Source organism: Hippocampus comes, unplaced genomic scaffold, assembly GCF_001891065.2.
Source record: "Hippocampus comes isolate QL1 unplaced genomic scaffold, H_comes_QL1_v1.1 scaffold299, whole genome shotgun sequence".
Classification (NCBI taxonomy): domain Eukaryota; kingdom Metazoa; phylum Chordata; class Actinopteri; order Syngnathiformes; family Syngnathidae; genus Hippocampus; species Hippocampus comes.
In genome coordinates, this window is record NW_017805694.1 from 658,061 (window position 1) to 675,987 (window position 17,927).

General features: G+C 46.6%; 3 protein-coding genes across 6 annotated transcripts in view; all 3 read right to left on the minus strand.

The window, feature by feature from the left end:
- Positions 1 to 3,094, minus strand: part of cdhr5b (cadherin-related family member 5b) — a 10,771-nt gene extending 7,677 nt beyond the window's left edge. The window contains exons 1-6 of one of the 2 annotated variants that reach the window (XM_019881851.1): positions 2,966 to 3,094; positions 1,789 to 1,958; positions 1,643 to 1,696; positions 962 to 1,051; positions 803 to 892; positions 620 to 721 (exon numbers count right to left, since the gene is read on the minus strand). In XM_019881851.1, the coding sequence (XP_019737410.1) occupies positions 620 to 721; positions 803 to 892; positions 962 to 1,051; positions 1,643 to 1,696; positions 1,789 to 1,958; positions 2,966 to 3,044 (585 nt within the window). In that variant the 5' untranslated portion in view covers positions 3,045 to 3,094. The remainder of the gene's footprint in view (positions 1 to 619; positions 722 to 802; positions 893 to 961; positions 1,052 to 1,642; positions 1,697 to 1,788; positions 1,959 to 2,965) is intronic. The other variant, XM_019881852.1, reaches the window with a different exon arrangement.
- A 5,060-nt stretch (positions 3,095 to 8,154) lies between these two features.
- Positions 8,155 to 15,976, minus strand: LOC109522963 (ceramide kinase-like). 3 transcript variants are annotated; one of them, XM_019881790.1, is made up of 12 exons: positions 15,526 to 15,967; positions 13,500 to 13,658; positions 13,191 to 13,313; positions 12,924 to 13,049; positions 12,366 to 12,432; positions 12,138 to 12,283; positions 11,958 to 12,032; positions 11,611 to 11,869; positions 11,316 to 11,395; positions 10,857 to 11,071; positions 10,566 to 10,789; positions 8,155 to 9,617 (listed from the first exon to the last, which is right to left on the minus strand). In XM_019881790.1, the coding sequence occupies exons 1-12, from the start codon at positions 15,659 to 15,661 to the stop codon at positions 9,530 to 9,532; spliced, it is 1,698 nt and encodes a 565-aa protein (XP_019737349.1). In that variant the 5' UTR covers positions 15,662 to 15,967; the 3' UTR covers positions 8,155 to 9,529. The 3 variants fall into 3 exon arrangements, with proteins under 3 accessions (XP_019737349.1, XP_019737347.1, XP_019737348.1); XM_019881788.1 differs by having other exon boundaries at positions 12,924 to 13,313; positions 15,526 to 15,974; XM_019881789.1 differs by lacking the exon at positions 8,155 to 9,617 and adding an exon at positions 10,306 to 10,467 and having other exon boundaries at positions 10,526 to 10,789; positions 12,924 to 13,313; positions 15,526 to 15,976.
- A 353-nt stretch (positions 15,977 to 16,329) lies between these two features.
- LOC109522968 (zona pellucida sperm-binding protein 3-like) overlaps positions 16,330 to 17,927 on the minus strand; it is a 5,396-nt gene continuing 3,798 nt past the window's right edge. Inside the window, exons 6-9 of the mRNA XM_019881796.1 lie at positions 17,407 to 17,524; positions 17,220 to 17,302; positions 16,577 to 16,686; positions 16,330 to 16,439 (exon numbers count right to left, since the gene is read on the minus strand). Coding sequence (XP_019737355.1) covers positions 16,375 to 16,439; positions 16,577 to 16,686; positions 17,220 to 17,302; positions 17,407 to 17,524 — 376 coding nt within the window. The 3' untranslated portion in view covers positions 16,330 to 16,374. The remainder of the gene's footprint in view (positions 16,440 to 16,576; positions 16,687 to 17,219; positions 17,303 to 17,406; positions 17,525 to 17,927) is intronic.

A 17,927-nucleotide genomic window follows, 5' to 3' on the forward strand; every position in this document is an offset into this window, starting at 1 on the left:
GCCATTGGCGGTGACCTGGCACGATTGCAATGTGCACTCAGCTCTTAGCTCGCAAAGACTCCACTGGTAAGTGCAGTGTTGTCACGAGCTCAGGGTGGTCGTGCTCCCGGAATATTCGCTTGAGTGCAGCGACCAGATAATCGCCTTGCATTTTTCTTCGACCGATTGTCTGTAAATCATATTGAATGGCATTGAAGTGCCGGGAAAAACGGAAGAGAGAACCCCCACGATTGTTTTTGAGCTGCCTGACCCGAGAGAGTAACGTTCAAAGTCGCGATGGGCGACCGAAGCTTCATGAAGCACTTCTGCGATAGTTTTTGACTCCTCTAGATGGCACTCTTGGTTTAAAGATGCTGTGGAATTTTAAGACATTTCCATTGCACTCACTTTTATATTTAAACCCGAGCACCATCGAGAGGAGTCAAAACAAAGAACACAAGTGCTTCGTGAAGCTTTGTTTTGCCATCACGAGTCGTTGAGCTCAACCCAACTCCACTCAACTTTATTGACATGTGCGTTCACAACAGCTGCAGCTGTCCAAGGCGCTTTACGGAGCACGCGACAAAACGCTCAAAGGCTAGTAACAAAACCTGCGGTGAAATTGGTGATGCATCCTCACCTGAGCGTACAAGAGCACCTCTACGCTTGGGACTTTGTCATAATCCAGAACATTCTGGATAACCAGTTGCGGGTTTTCGGGCGACGCCAGTCCAAAGTAATTCTGAAGAAATAGAAAACAAACAAACAAGAAAAAACAGGCTGAAATCCAGAAGCGAGCCACTCGGCTAGAAGAAGAACGTACTGATTCCGATGTCAGCCTGTAGAAGAGCGTAGTGTCCTCGTCCAAGTCGGTGGCGGGAAATTGCTCAAGGAGGGTCCCCACGGGCATCAGCTAAGATGCCAAATGGGAACGAGTCAGCGTTGGTTTGCAAACATACACAGACAACCGCAAAGCACTCACCTCCTTGACTTGGATCTGGTACGTGTCCTTGGGAAATTCCGGCGCATTGTCGTTCACGTTTTGCACAAGTACCAAGATGATCAGGATCATCTGAGAAATCATACTGGATTGATTAGTGGTGTGTGTGTGTGTGTGTGTGTGTGTGTGTGTGTGTGTGTGTGTGTGTGTGTGTGTGTGCGTGTGCGTGTGTGTCTTATTGAGGAAAAAAGTTCTCATTGTTTGTGGCGCTTATATTTTTGGTCCAGAAAGATGAAGGAACATAGACCATGTTAACTTCAACTAAAATGTTAACATTTGTCTTCTGTTTCTATTGTTCTTCGTAAGTCCCAGTGGTCCATCACGGGTGCTATTTTAAGAACAGACCCGTGGGGCTGAGGGGGCAATGCACATTAAAGAGCAAAAAGGCAAGCCTCTTTTGCCTCGCTTTTCTCCTCCCCCGTCCGTCACCGCTCACCCCTCCCCTCTCTGCTCGAAGTGGAGGAAGGGAAAAAATAGCAAATAAAAGCACGGGGCTGAATTAACTTGAAAGAGACGGCTCTTTTCTTCAACGCTGCAAGCAGCCAATCATGTTGCGTCCTGCTCAGCTCATGACCGCTGACCGACCGACATCTTGAGCCGTCATTGAAAACCACGGTAAAGCGTCCCAACGGCACGTAAGCATGAGGGAGGTTGAATGCTTACCTCGAGGCCCGTTTCCGTTCTGCACTTCACCGTGACCTCGTGAATTTGGCTCGTCTGCAAGCAAATGCAAAAAAAACGTGAGCTTTTTTTTTTTCTTTTTTGGCAAGCGCTCAACCGGTTGTCACCTGGCGGTCGGCCGAGCTCACCTCATAGTCCAGAACCCCTTTGGCGACCAGCCGGTTCCCGTCCAGAGTGAATGGGACGTCGGCGGAATTCTCCAAGAAGGCCGTGACCCCGTCCGCTACCGTGATGGTCTCCACCACGTCGCCCACCGCATTGTTCTCCTTCACGTTCACCGTCGTGCGAGCGCTACAAACTGATGATTGATGCGTTAGGCATGGCGCAAACCCACCGAGGTGACGATTTCTGCCATTTGAAATTTGTGAGTTGGAAAAAAAAACTTTGGCAAGTAGATTTGATGTTACATTTTTTTCCTTGCTTTTTTTGTTTGTTTTTCCAAGTACCTTTTTTCAATTTTATTTTTAAGAATTTTTTTCTGATTTTTTTCTTCCGAAAATAAAAACCTGAAAAGATTTTTTTTTTAAACGGAAAAAAACCCTGAAAATTTCTATTTATTTATTTATTTTTCAAGCCAAAAAATAAGGACTCAGATAAAAATGGAGGTTTAGTTTGATTGTTTTTTTTTTCAGTCGACTACCATATGCTTCTGTATTTACAAACGCTAAAGAAAGGACTACATGTGTATCTAGTTTTGGATGCTCTCAAATGTCAGAGGCAAAATCGGAAAAGTTGAGGGAGTCATAAAATCCCCCCAGAAACAGAAACAAAAATCTGAAAAACTACAACAACAACAAAAAAAAAAAAAATCCCCGCAAGGCAGGTTTCCAAACAGAAAAGATATTCCACCAAAAAGATTGATTTTAACAAAAATCCCCCAAACGACACCACAAAACACCAATTCATGATAAAAAGATAGCGATAATAAGATAAAGATAAAAGATGTTTTTGTTTTTCACGTGAATGCCACATGCTTGTGTCATGAACCTTTCATTCTATTTATTTTTTTAAGTTGCGCCGAATAATGTTTTTCTACAAATTATGGAATGAGAACTCTTGTTTTATATTTCACCTTTTGCCTAAACAACCTCCCAAAAAAAACAATCAGACATTTTTTTTGTTTTGTTTTTGGACTGATCATGTAAATGCATGACTTTTTTTTTTTTTTTCCCCGGGGGAAACTTTTGTTGCGAGTTCATTGGAAGAAAAACTCTTTTGGCAAATGCGATCGAGGTCCGAACTTTGGCTCTGTGACATTTATCCGATTAATCGAGCGGTGTAGCAAACGATCTGAGCGTGACTCACGTTCTTGGGCTTCTGCGGCGGGCAGAAAGACGAGCAAAAGCGCCAAAAAGAAGAAGCAGAAATTCCTGCTGGCGTCCATGTCGGGTGGCGCGGTTCTCTTCTGGCCACCGTCTGCTTATCGGCTGGCCTTTACGAGCAGGGTGGACTTTTCCCCGCCATAAACGTTTTTGTTTGCACAGTCAGCGGAGACATTTTATAACGTATTCATGTTTTTTTTGTTTTTTTTTTTCTTTTCCCCGGTTTGCTTACTTGTGTCGAAATCGAGGTAACGAACAAGCGGTTGAGTTGTATTTCTGAACCTTTTGGGGTTGGGGGCTATTCCGCCTTCAATACAGGTTCGTAGTTTGCACTTTTGCTATTTTGTGGATATTTTTAATGACACAATTTTAGTCGAATGCCTGTCTATTTTGGGTGTCATTCCACCGTCAACCACTAGATGGGAGCACACTCGTTTGAAACGCTAAATTTGAAAGTGAAAGTGTGAAAAATGGAAGTATTTCAGCTCTGCCTCATTTTAGCTGAATTTGACTGAACATCCTGCTTTTTACGCCTACAAAGTGACAGCTGCAGGTTCATTTTTGAAAGTACATTGCGGTGTATCGTCAAATGATGAATGAATTTGAAGCCCTACTTTGAAACGCCACTTTGGAACCTTAATCTTTCTTTGAAACCCTTTTTTGAAACCCTAACGCTAATTTAAAACATTACTCGGGAACCCTAAACCTACTTTGAAACCGAAGCCCAACACTAAATGTACAGGCATGCTTGAAAACCCCAACCCTAATTTGAATCCCTACTTTCAAACTCTAACCCCACTTTGAAAACCTGCATTAAAAACCTACGTTGACACTTTCGTCCTAACTTTGAAAGAGTAACCTTAATTTGAAACCCTCGCCCTAATTTCAATTTCTACTTTGAAATCCTAATGCTACTTTGAGACCATAACATGACTTTGAAACTCTAGTTTGAAACCCTAACTGCAAACCCTACATTGAAACCCAACTTTGAAAACCTAATCCCACGTTCGTTAAAAGCCGCCTTTGAAACCCTAACACGAGTTTGAAATTCCAATAATAGCAAAAAAGCCTCGTTTGAAACGCTGCTTTAAATCCCTAACGCCACTTTGCAAACCTCACCCCAGGTTGAAATCTGACTTCTTTTAACTTTTGCCGCGTTATTACGTCAATGGCGTGTGCAATGTGATGTCATCATGTTATACGCACTCCCCATGTTCATGTAAGAGGACGCATGTCATTCCTAATTCGACGTCAGACTGTGACGTCGTTTGAGACCAGCTGTTCTGTCGCGGCAAGTGAATGACAAGCACGGGAAGGCTCGAGTGAGCAAAACCACTTTAATCATCATCATCATCATCACTAATCAGGTGGGTCACTCCGGGCACATGAACCGTTTGAGCAGCACGTCCACCTTCTCCGAAGCTCCGCCCACTCCGCCGGACACACTGCAATGACACGCCCACCGTTACGTCACACCTCACCGCTTCACGTCTTTTTAACACCTGGACGACCGTCAACTCCGTGCATGTTCAAATGTGGTTCGGCTGGGGGGAAAAAAACAACAGTTGAACACTTTTTGAAGATTTTTTTTTGAATAAATCTGTGCAAATAAAGTTTTCACTTGCGTGTGAGTGTGCGTCTCTATTGAGTCTTGTGTGTGGTTGCGCATGTCTTTGTCAACGTGTGTGTGTGTGTGCGTGTGTGCGTGTGTGTGACCTGTTCCTGGCGGCCTTCATGCGCTTGAGAAAAGAGCAAACAGACGAAAGTTTGGCTTTGGAGCGAAGGAAGTCGGCGTAGCGGCTTGAGAACTCCACGTCGCCCAGCTGACGCCTGAGCAAACACACGCGCACGCACACGCAAACAGACGAACGCGCAGACAGGCATGAGCCAAACGCGCAAAACACACGCGCGTACAAACAAGCTCACAAATACAACTCCAATTGCCCCAAATACAACTCCAATTGCCCCACGGGGATAAATAAAGTTTTCTGAATCTGAATCTGAATCTGAAAATACAGAAAAACAAGCAACACCGCACCCCCATCTTTCAATCAACGTCGGCCTGCAGCCTCGTCGCGTGTCCACGCGGGGGCGCCGTTGTGGTAAATGACGTCACCTGAGTCTGGCGTCATCTCGCGCTGCCTTCAGGTGTCCGCTGGCTGTCGGCGCGTTTTCCGGTTCGGCTTCATCTTCCTCTCCCGCCGCGTGTCTGGACGGCGGACGGCACGTCAAGACACCCGCGTCTTCCCCTTCCCGCGTCACGTGAGCACTCACCTGACCGGAAGCGAGGCGCTTCTCGAGAGGAGCGCCCATAGCAACCACAGCAGCGGTGATGACGCCATCCCCTGCCCAATCAAGGAAAACGCTTCGGTGTCACGATCACAACCCTGACCCTCCTTTGAAACCCTCACCCCAATTTAAAACCCTAATTTGAAGCCCTACTTTGAAACCTTAACCCTACTCTTACATCCTAACCCTCATTTGAAACCCTGTCCAGTTTTTTTTTCCAAAGTGACTTTGGACAATTCTGCCGAGGCATCCGTTTGGCTTGTTCAGGTGAGGTCAGGTGTTTAGCGGCCAGCCCGTGAGGATCTGAAGCTCGACGAATCCCCGCAACCTTCCCGCTGTTCGGGGATCTTTCCTTTCTTACGAGGTTTATGTTTAGAAAACCATCGAAGAGGGAAATTTCACAATTACAAGAATAAAGTCATATATTTCGAAAGCACCTCCACAACAGCTGTGCTGACACAACAGATTCTATGGATAAAAACTGTTCTGTCTGAAATAAGCCTTGCAAGAAAATAATCGTGACAGAAGGTGTTTTTTTTTTTAATTTAAATTTTTAATTAAAGTCCTCTCCCTCTCACGCAAAAAAAGTCCGATTTTGTCGGGTTGTTGTTTTGTTTTAAATAACATCTTTTTTTTCCAAGGAAAATTTAATTTTGCCAAAATATGCATCTTATTTTATTGGATTTTTGTTATTTTTACAAAGCCATCCATTTATTTGAATACATTTCTTTTTGGAGATTAATTTCTACTTTTTTTGTTGTTTTAATAAGACCATACTAAAAACACTAATCGTAGGTCCACACCAAGAATACGGCTCTGAAATTCAGTCCGGCCGGAGACAATGAAAGCGCCAAGCAGCAGCTCACCTGATCTGGACCTCAAGGTTCAAGTGGAGAGACCGGCGGCGGCAGTCCGCTTTTCTGGTTGGACGTGTCGCCCGCGTCCGCTCTTGTACGGCCCCAACATTGACCCGATATCGACCCCAGCGCGTCACTCGCTTTTCCATGCCATCGATCGGCGGCCGTTTGCTCTGTTGACTTCCTGAACTGGCACTAATTAGCGGCTAACGCACATCCTCTCGTTTGCTCAAATCAAGATGATTGATTTGCACAACACTAGACTAATATTTATTTTTTTTTTTTTGTTAAATGCCGATTCGTTGTTTGCTCGGCCGAGATAGGACGACATGACAGATGCACAGAAAGGCCAGATATGGTCACGGCGTCCATCTTGAGATCGTCATTCTCACGAAGAGTGGATCGTTTCCTTTTAGAATGACATCCAAGCATGGAGCTGTTTTTTTTTTAAGCTTTATAGCAAAGGGTTTGAACACTTCACTTTGAATCAATTCCCCGCACATCTACATAAAAAAAAAACCCTCAATATTCTTGTTGCGTGGGATTTTTTGGAAATTTAAACTGGATGTAATGTGTATGATTTCTTTTTTTTTCTTAAAATTTTTAACACATTGCAAAGAAGGCTGCAGTGTGGAAAAGGTGAAGCGCGCTTCAAACTCATGCGATGACCCATACGCAAATTATTTTTCTTTCTTTGTTAGGATGCCATTTTTTTTTTTTAAATGTCCAAAATATTTTTTCATCATAGGCTGTTGTGTGTAGACTTTTGCAAGAACGCTGTAGCACAGGATGCGGGACAAGTGAAGGTCTGGGAACCCAAGTTGGCACCGCCTGTCGAATTTTGAGCGGAACCAATCCACGTCTTCCATTCGGAAAGAAAATAAGAAACAAAAAGAAACTTTTCTTGCTTTTATTTCTTCAATGTGAGGCTACAGCTGGCAGGAGTGCATGGGGGTCCCAAACTTGCATACAGTTCCAGTGGCTAGCATGCTAATGACAGCTAATTAGCATGCAAAGGGAGCCAATGCTAACGCGGTTGCCGTGGTAACAGTTCAAGCAAAACTTGACATCAGGTGGAACCTCTGGAGCGTCTTCATATATCGTTGTTGTTGTTGTTGTTACCGCGTTAGCCGCTATGCTACTAGGTGGCGCTACATGGACACAAACATCACCAGCAAAACCAGATGCCACGAATGCTACTCATCATCATGAGTCCAGCTCAGGACAGCAGAGGAGACAAGCTGCCAATCTACAGTGATGGCTGTCAATCAACAACCAAATACAAAACAACTAAAAGTGTTCGGTCGCCGGTGGCTACAAAAAAAAAAAAAAAAAATCGGGGAACCTTCCTCCACTGTATTTGTGGTGGCTTTCCCTACATCTTGATTTAATTTGCAGAATGCTACAACTATTTTTGTTCACCCAAAAAAAGAAAAAAAAAGAAACCACATACTTTTGAGAATAGCATTCTACTGTATTTTTTTTTCTTTGCATACTTGCATCTGCTCCTGGAGTTTCATATTCTTGTGGAGCGTTGTGGTGGTTTTGTAACAGACGCTAACAAATTAAAACATTCCAAGGGTCACGTTCTAAAACAAAACAAAAACAAAAAAAAAACACACAAAAAAAGCATGAAAACTCATTGCCTTTTCGCAAATTTTTTTTTCACTTAAATTCAACATTCAGAAAAAAAAAAAACAATCCCTAATCATACACAAATAAAAATAAATCTTTGGAGGGGAAAAAAGGTTTGGATGAAAAAAAAAAGAAAAATAAAAAAATAAAAATCTGACTTTCATAAATGCAATCCAATTTCATCAAGGTAAAAATGTGTTATTCTCGCATGAAAAAGTTTGCTTATGCAAGTAATGTTTTTAATGCATTTTTGGGGGGGGCTACAGTTTATTTAGGGGGAAAAGTTGTCATCTTAAACGAGAAAAAGTAAAATTATTTGGAGGACGACAATTTTTTTGAGAAATAAACTCGAAACAATCATGAGAACAAAGTCAACAAATCACCATTTTTGGAGATTTTTTTTTTCCAATTCATGAGGTCCCGATCTTATGAGAATCTTTCAACTTCAAAACTTTGAAGTAAAAGTCACGCTTCAAGCGAACATTCGAGTTTTTTTTTTTTTTTTATGTCACGTCTTTTGAAAAAAAAAGTCTGACTTTTGGGAAAATGTAATATTACGGAGAAAAAAAAAAATCGGACAAAAAAAGTTACAATCCTTTGACAGCAGATCATATCCTGCGTCCTCTCGACAATCGTGGAGCAAACACAAATAAATTAAAAACAAACATTGACGAGATGGAGGGGAAAAAAAACAAACAAGATCTTTGGAAGAGAGCCCACAAGTCCCAAATCAGACCCGACGAAGCTGGACTTGATGTGGACATGGTCATTCGTTCAGATTCTAGCAGGACTTTAGACGCAAAAGTCAACATTCACTTGACTCCAAATTCAAACCCGACTAAGCATCAGCAACACCCACGCCAGAGTCCGACTTGTCATTTCGACCGAATACCAGCAGGCCTTCGCTTCATTCATAGCTCCGAGCCAACGCGACCTTGGACTCAAGCCCCGAGACTTGATTTGGACTCGTCACTCAGACCGAACTCAACTCCAAGTTCAGACCCGCCGAAACGTGGGAGTCAGTACTGAGGAGACTCCGGTCCAGGCCTTTGCCTCCAACTTTGGATTCAACAGTCAGACCCAAATAGCCTCGGAAGTCAACGCTGAGGTTTGACTTTTCAAATCGGTAGACAGAACCCGATTCCAAAAGGGGAGCCGAATGAACAGAGCCAAAACCGAGACCGTACCGATCATTCGGACTGGATGAGACTCAGCGGTCAAATCGAACTCGACTCCTGACTCGGACCCGACCGGGCGACTTACCACCGAGACCTGAGCCGGGACTTCTCATTCGGACTTTGACATTGCGACGGAACGGACCTGAACTCTACTCCAAACTGACAGCCGACGACACGTAGAACTCGACAATGAAACTAGACTTGAGGTGTTTTTGTCCTTTGGCTGAACGCGGCGGACCTGAACGCCAAACCCCCAACCAACCCTCAGACCGCATTTGAATCGGACGACTCCAAATTCAGAGCCGACAAAACCTCGACACCGAGATGGGACCAAATTGGTCTTGTCATTCAGTAGGACTCGGACGCAACAGTCAGACCTGCCGCTTCTCTGAAGTCGAACCCGACTGAAGTGAGTGAAAACCCTGCCTGGATGCGACACTTCAGGACGATCACTTTCCCTCGTGAGCGCAACCCGATCAGACGCGCTTGAACACAAGACGACCGAGAGGAAGGGATGTTGCGACCGGTGAGGGGCCCTTCGCAGGTCCGAGGCGGTCGGCCGGCTGCCCGCTCGATGGCTCCGTCGGCCTACGCCGAGCAGGCGGGCGCCAGCTCGTCAAACATGGCCGCTTCTTCGATGCCTCGGGCAAACAGTTGGATCAGCTGGCAATGCACTCTGGCAAACAACAACAACAACACACACACATCACAAAAGTTCCACAAAAGGCGAATAAACGGGTGCGGAAAGTCGTCACGTTTTTGGATTTCATCTTTTTTTTTTTTTTTTGGGTTGCGTGTGAAGCTTTCAAAATAAAAAGTCGCCTCTGAGGAAGGAAGTTGTGTTGGGCGGGGGTCGTGATCATAGAATGAATTCCATTTTTACCCCAGACAAAAACAATCTTATTTTTGAGGAAAACAGATTTTTTTTTCCAGTCATATTTTTCCTTAAAGGGGAGGAATATTCATCTTTCAATAATGGTTGCATATTTCTGAATAAAGCTACATGGTCATTTTTTTTTAAATGAATTGTATTTTCTTTTAATAATGTGAAATTGTGAAAGAATTTTAGGATTAAGTCGAACAAAATCTGAAATTTTGTGAAAGGTAAAACGTTTCTTGAAAGCGAATGTCGAAACGGGGGATGCGTTTGATTTTGGGGGAGGAAAAATTCGAGAAGATCCTCAAATAGTTCCGTGGTAAAAATATTCCGGATATATTTAAAAATAACATTTTCAAATCTTTTTATATATATTTTTTTAATTCTGAATTTTGTTTCACCTTCATTTCTTTGGGTGGGAAAAAAAAATTCTGGGAGAAAAAAAAAAAAAAATCGAGAATGAAGTGACATCGATTGGGTGAATTTATTTTTTTCAATCCAGACACGAAATGTTTCGACAAGGGGCCGCTTTCCCGCAACACACCGAACTTCAATGATCAGCATCGTTTTCAGGCTTGCTGTTGAGCTGATCGTTCGAATCAGGCGTGTTGTTGGAGGAGAGCGACACGAAAAGGCCGCCGGTTAGGGGCCCCGCAGGAACGGACTTGGGACGGCGCCCGTCGAAACATTTGAAGCAAGCCAAGCTGAAAGCGGGTCGTGTGCAAAGGCGCAGTCGCCCCGCGTCACCTGACGTCGATGGCCGTGTGCGGGAGGATCTCGCCGTCGCAGTTCCAGCTGCTGAAGGCGGGCGCGCAGCCGCAGGCCGGGTGGTCTCGGCAGATCTGTCCAAAGATCTGCCGCTTCCCGTCCAGCAGGTCCAGTTCCAGGTCCGAGTCCGAGTCGCTGTGGCAGTGTCGCGGCGTGAAGCGGAAGCGCCTCACGCGGTGCACCTCCACGAAGGACAAGTCGAACTGGGGGGGGCGTGAGGACGGACGTGAGGACGAACGCCGGCGAGCGACGGCGCGATGGGGCGCTCACCTGGTCGTCTTTGCTGGCGTGGCGCAGGAGGTGCCTGAGGAAGTTGACGCGGGAGCACTTGCGCACCAGGATGAGGTCGGCGGTGCCGTCGGCCAGGTGGGCGGCGGGCGACAGGCCTTTGGGGCTGCGGGGGCACGCGCAGCTCATGCTGGCCGCGTTGATGGCCAGGAACTTGCCGCGGATCGTCCGCCAGCCGGCGTCTGCGTTTTCTGCATCTGAATCACACGTGCGTTGGGGCGTTACAATCCGAAGCGGCGTTCCTCAGAGGTCCGTCCGCGGCCCCCCTCTGCCTTGTCGTCGTACACCAGACATGTGAATGAATGTCTGGTTCGCAGGCCAGTAACCAATTGTAGTCTGTTCGAATTTTTTGTCACGAAGGATTCCCCCTCCCACCGACAGAGAGGGAGCGAAAGAGAGAATTGATTTTGAGAGCCAGTATGTAAACAAGGTGTGAGCTACCGCTGTCCTCCTTGGAGTCCGCCTGGTCCACGCTGGCTCTCCCCGACAAGAGTGTCTTGTTGTCCTGACAAACTGAACAGCTGCAAAAGAAAAGCAAAACATTTGTGTTCATTTCATCGAGGTCCCATCACGACTTGTTGGAACACTCGTCGTTGCTTGAAAGTTTCATTTCGAAGTCTGCCCTAAGACCGGTTTGAAACTCCGACCTCCCGTTTCCAAGGTTTCCGCCTGTCTTGCAAGCCAAGTTTGGAGCCCAAAGCTCGAACCCCCGGTTTTGCCCCGCGTGGGTCCTCACCCAGATCGACACCTGGACGCATCCCTGGGCTCTCCCACGCCGGCGCCGGCGGGCAGGTAGGTCACGGTGCCCTCGTAGTGATGGTGCGTGAGGAACATCTTGAGCCCGGCCAGGTCGTACCTGGCGGGGCCCATCCAGCGCTTCCTCTCGCTGTCCGTCAGCACGTCGCCGTAGAAGCCGTAGCCCAGCAGCGACACCGAGTAGCGCAGGAAGGTGTCGTCGTGGTGCACCGAGCTCACGTCCATGGGCTGACTGTCGCCTGCCAAGTTCGTGACGTACTCTCGTGACTCGGTGACTTAAGTTATACGAAGACCACATTGGCGTTTCGACAGCGTTGCCTGACTGACCCACGATGATGTGCAGAGCGGAGGTCACGGGATCGTTTGTGCCCACTGTGGCGAAGCAGATACAATCTGTGGAACCTGGGGCGGGGCGGGGGGGGCAGTTAAACCACAAAGCAGCTAACTTGCTAGCGAGCCATCGAGTCAAGCCGAGAAGAAACGAACTAAGCGGCGCGAGTAGGAGACCTGCTGGTATGATTCCGATGCGTAGCGAGCAGGCGATGAGAGTCTGCTCGGGCCTGTTGACGTCCACGCCGCCGTCCTTCTGCGTTCGCCACACCAAGCCGTGCACCAGCTCGCTGAACATGCCGTCGCCGCCCACGCACACCACGCTGACGACGGGAGCCGCACGTTAGCGGCTGGCGCCGGCCGGGCCGTTGTGTCGCCTCGACGGCGGCGACGCTGCTCACTCACCCGTCGTACTTCTTTAGCTCCGCCTCCTCCCTCAGGTGGTCCCGGGCGTGGTTGGCGTACTCCGTCACTATGGTCAGGCCCGCCATGCGCACACACGTTAGAAGAGTTTAAAGCACATCCATAGAACAAATTCAACAGATGAGTCGATTTGAAAGAAATTTTTTTGGTGTTCATTTTTATTTCTTTTCATGTCAAAGTTATGGGCTGGGTGTTTAGATTGATCGATAGATGTCGAGTCGTCCAATGCCAATTTTTTCATTTCCAATTTCATTTTTTTTTCTAATTTATTTTGCATCTACTTTCTCATGACCGGTTTTCCGCCCTCCACTTTCTATTGACTTTTATTTCACTTTTTTCTCCCCCAACAATTTATTTTCACTACAATAATCTTACTGGTCAATTTTGATGTACTGCTTCCCTAATGACAGAGAGAATTAAAAATAAAAATAAAAACTTTGAAAGGTGGGGGCATCTATTCAATCCCCACCCCCACCCCCTCCTTGCCCGGAGAGCAAAACTTTTGTGCTTTGAGTGTCGTTGACAGTATGGCCGGCGTACCGATGACGTGCGTGCCGATGCCGGCGAGGGCGAAGAGCGGCGCCACCTTCTGCTTGTAGACGCGCTTGGCCTGACGCTTGCCGCCGTACGGGTTGATGTACACCAGCAGCTGAGTGGGCCTGCTGCCTGCAACAAGGCAACGAACGCAACAATACACACAACCTACCTGGCAGCTGTGTGTATGTGTGTGTGTGTGTGTGTGTGTGTGTGTGTGTGTGTGTGTGTGTGTGTGTGTGTGTGTGTGTGTGTGGGTTTTTTGGTACATACTGATGGCCGCAAGCTGCTCTCTGATGGTGTTCACCCAGCGGTGGCACAGCGCCACCTGTGGACAGGTGAAGGTGACATGAGCGCACCGCCAGCGGTGCTGCCGACACCTCTCCACGTACGACACTGCAACGCAAGAACAACACAAAAAAATTTGACATATTAGGTGTGTCGCCATCTACGTTGATACCTACTTGGCGGATTTTCCTCTTTGACGGGGGTCTCTCGAGGTGATGAGAGGTTGCCAAACGCGCGAGACCAATCCTGCTTGGTGATCATCAAGATTTACATGTCAAAGTTGGGTGATGGCACCTGTGAAAGAAAGCCCGCGGTCTTTGTCTTGTCTCTCTCTGATCTTCTTCCAGCTGCCGTTGTCTCTTCCGCTCTTCTCCTCCTCTTCCTTTTTCGTCTCCTCCTCCTCCTCCTCGCGCACAGCGACAATCTCTGACACACACACGCTGTGACACACACCTGACGCAAACACAGGCATGAGCAAATGTCATTAGTGCTAAAATGTTTCCTGGCAAAATATTCACGTGACTACGACGTGAGGTCCTAACTTCCGCCGTTTCCTGATTGCGAAACAATGCGACTAATGTGGGGACGTTCACAAACGTGCTCATTTGAGTCCAAAAGTTGGACAGTTCAAAGGAAGCCAGGCCATGAAAGGACATTCCTCAGACACGACACCTTGTCACTTATCCCGTCCCCAAACTAACATGAACAGGAACCCAAATGGTTTAAGAGCGCTTCATTTTGATTTTTGAGAGCATCTATTTCATAACCGGGTTGGCCCCAATGAAATTAGGGAAAAACACAAAGTTACGGACCAAGTACGATTGACAAAGCACAACCTTTTGGATGAGATCATTTTAATTTAAGTGTGACGCAAGCGTGTTGCTGGCGTGTAACCTAATAGGAGAGCTGAGCCGCACTCAGCCAACAAATGTTAAAGATTCACAAAAGGGTTCGACTGTTCCAGCTGTCGTCATGGCGACATGACTGAGGTGACATCACGAATTCAATAACCTACTGAAGGCGTTCACCATCAGCCATCATGAAGACCTTGAAGTCCGAACGTCACCGCTAGTCAACAGGAATGGACTGTTTTACTTGTCACGTTTTTGTTTTTAAACTCTTGATTAGCAGTGACGCCACTTCAAGTGATCTTACAGAGAGGAAACGATCACAAATGGACTAACAATAACAGCTTGCTCGTCACTGGTCGAACGAACCGCATTTTTCATCTTCTCATGTCACAAAGTGACAAACAAGCACGCTAATTTACCTTGTGTCTCGTTACAAAAGGGGACGTCTTTGGTTTACTCATCAAGCCTCTGTTTTTTTTTAAATATTTATACATACAGTGATCCCTCGCTATTTCGCGGTTCATTTATCGCCGCTTTGGTGCATCGCGGATTTTTTCAAACATAAGCAGTGAAAGTCAGCAAAACAACAATCAAGCCGCTGTTTTTTTTAAATATTTATATATACAGTGATCCCTCGCTATTTCGGGCGGTTCATTTATCACCGCTTTGGTGCATCGTGGATTTCTTCAAACATAAGCAGTGAAAGTCAGCAAAACAACAGTGAGTCACATAGAGCAACATATACAGTACTACATGTGTGTTTATTGTATCTTGTTATTCATACACTCACCTAACCTAACTTATACATGTTTAAATCTATTAGTATACAGCATTAAGTAATGTTAATTAATACAAAATTTACTTCTACATGCATGTATACCATTAAATTTGGCCTTATAAATATTTTTTATACTCATACACATGTACATGAACCTATGGGGTGGGTGGTCACTACTTCGCGGATTTTCGTTTATCGCGGGTGGTTTTGGTCCCCATTGACTGCGATAAACGAAATTTTACTGTACACACACACTCGATTCATGTTTTGACAGAAAACGCAGACTTTTCTTAGAGTGGATAGTGGCACGTGACTAGTTACGTAAGCGGATGTTGTAGAAAACCTATGCCGTCTAATCATCCCAGTTTCGTATCTTCAAAAAAAAAAAAATTACTGTACACACACACACTCGATTCATGTTTTGACGGAAAACGCAGACTTTTCTTAGAGTGGATAGTGGCACGTGGCTAGTTACGTAAGCGGATGCTGTAGAAAACCTATGCTGTCTAATCATCCCAGTTTCGTATTTTCAAAAAAAAACAAATCTGAATTTCACATCTGCGCGCGTGACATTGACGCGACACAAACGCTCTCGACTCGTCGTTAACTTCTCGTTCTTCGGTGTGTTCAAAGGGAACAAATGGTGGGACGCGATTCGGGTCGGCCGGGCTGGGCTCTTTTGGATTCTTACTGGCTCTGAACGGGTGGTACATCGGGCTGAAGGTTCGCCTTTTCCAGGTGAGCAGGGAGCGGCACAGGCTCACTTCGTGGCCGACGTTGCGGACGCGCAGCTCGGACAAGAGCAGCAGCCTTACCGGCCTCTCCATCGGGCCGGCTGCGTCCTTCAGGCCCGGGGAAAAGGTTACCTCGGCTGGACCATGTTGGCTACGTGAGCCCCATCCACCTCAGCTCAGAGTGGACGAGGAGGACCCAAAAATGAAACTGAGAATCAATCGGCCCGAGTGACCACCGACGAGCGGATTGTGCTCCGGTTGTTTTTTTTTTTCCACCTTGAGATAACGGGTACTTACCGGAAGTGGGAGTGGCCTAATTAATGCTGCATTCACGGCTCGCCTCAAATGCGGGTATTCATGGTTGTTCACGTTTTAAAGATTTTAAGTTCATATTCAAGTTTTATTTTGGACTTTTTGGAAGGGCATTACTCTTTGAATACAATTAACTATAAATCTAATTTCTCTCAACATTCAAAAATATCTACAAGTTAGGGTTGAATACATTTTCAGCCACGTTGCCGTCATTGCTTCGAATCAGTTTGTGTGGTTGTGCAGAAATCTTAAATGCCTCAACCCCGAACAAAAGCGGTGCCCAGCAACATACGGAAGACATATTCGCCGTATTGAACGCGCTATATGACGAAAAAAATGGATTGGATTACTGTGCTGCGAGAGTACAAGACTATTGAAACAGCAGGGGGTGCTGTTGAACTCAAATGTAGATTCTCTGGGATTTCGTTGAAGCAAATCGAGGGAGGTCATGTGATTGCGATGACAGGAATTTAATCCATTTCATGAAAAAAAAGTCACTTGGCTGGTCTTTGGTACACTGTGATTGGTCCGACCGCAACCGCCTCTTCCCATTTCGCACCTGCAATTGTCAAGAGTCACAAAAATGAGACATTCAATAACAAACACTTTCACAGAAACTCCAGTTTGATATTTTGCACATAAAAAAAAAGAGCCTCAGTAGACCATTTTATTTCGACAATGTGTCATGATACAAACCCGTTGTGGCGAGGGGACTCTGGTTTCCTCGCACTTGCTTCCGACTTCCTGTCCCACAGTCCGCATCACAGCAGGAACACGCCTGATGGACCCCGCTTGCCTCTGTCCACCTGCCCCCCATCGCACACACACACACACACACACACGATTGGAGCGTATACATGAAAAAGTAACATTTTTAGGATATAACCGTTTTTGTTTTTTTTTTACACGTTGATCCTTTGAATATTTAATATTTCCATCTTATCAAATACTGGCACGTGGTGGTACAAGATGACATCTGTCGTGACAGCAAGGTGCCTCAAAGGAAATCATTTTTCTACTATTTGAGAGCGACGGCGCTGTAACGTCAGACAAACGCCTCCAGAGTAATTTAGTGCTATGTTGGCGGACGTTTTATTATTATTTTTTTTTTTTTACATGGAACGACCTGAGGACAACATGCAAGTTTGATGCCGCCTTCGAGAAATCAACAACGCTCGAAACTTTGGCCACTTTTATGTTTGACTGGACCCTTTTGACGATTCCATAAACTCAAAGTGCCATTTTTTTCCAAAATTCCCGTCAGTTGGGAATGCAGCATGAGGAGGAGCATCCAAGGAGCGAGGCGGAGTGGGCGGCGCACGTAGAGCGGCGGACTCACCCGTTGTTGAAAGAGCAGGCCTTGTTGAGAGAATCCGCCAGCGACGTCGCAGCCGTGGCCTTCAAGTTGCAGGTGATGTAGATCTGAAGAACAACCACCAGGAAGTTTTGGGGGGGGGGACCCGAGCTCACGGGGGGTCATTGTGGAAACGGGGGCTGGAGTTCAGTCCGAAGGTCGACGGTCTCACCGCGCCTCTCTCGTCCTCCTGGAACTTGAATGCCTCCACCTCAAACTGCAGCCGGTCGTCCCGCGAGCGTGGAAGGAAGCGGGAGCCGGAGCCCGTCAACTGACTGTCAAACAGGCACCTGAACGAACCGCGAGAAGAAGAGTCAAGCCAGCCGTGGTCTGAAGTAAACAAATACTTTGCGGCTGTACTGACGCTGACACTTCCGGGTTGAGTGAACGCTGGCGCGTCTGGCTGCCGCTGCTCACCCGCTATTATTCTTTTTTAGCGTTTGTTTTACGGGTTTTTTTACGGTTTACTCTCGTCATGGGAGAAACCCTCCTCTCCTGTCGCAATTCGTTGTGGTTTTGGACCGTCGGTCGTCGCACAGTTGTCCTCGGTCGCGCTGTCGCGGCGTCCTGCCTGTTCGGCTGTCGGACGGTGCTCCGTGCCTTCTCCGCTCCTCTGCGCCCCGTGGTGGGGGTCGACGGGTCCTGTGTCTGGGCTACGCTGCTGTGGACCGGCCCGGCGCTCCCCCCTCTGCC

Bases quoted from the DNA above. Each gene is read 5' to 3' on its own strand.
- LOC109522963 (XM_019881788.1), bottom strand. From the start codon at position 15,661: ATGGAGAGGCCGGTAAGGCTGCTGCTCTTGTCCGAGCTGCGCGTCCGC. The intron at 12,433-12,923 runs GTACGCCGGCCA...GCCTGACCATAG, and splicing joins CATCGGCACGCACGTCATCG to TGACGGAGTACGCCAACCAC. The intron at 9,618-10,565 runs GTGACGCGGGGC...GTTGTTTGCCAG, and splicing joins CACACGGCCATCGACGTCAG to AGTGCATTGCCAGCTGATCC.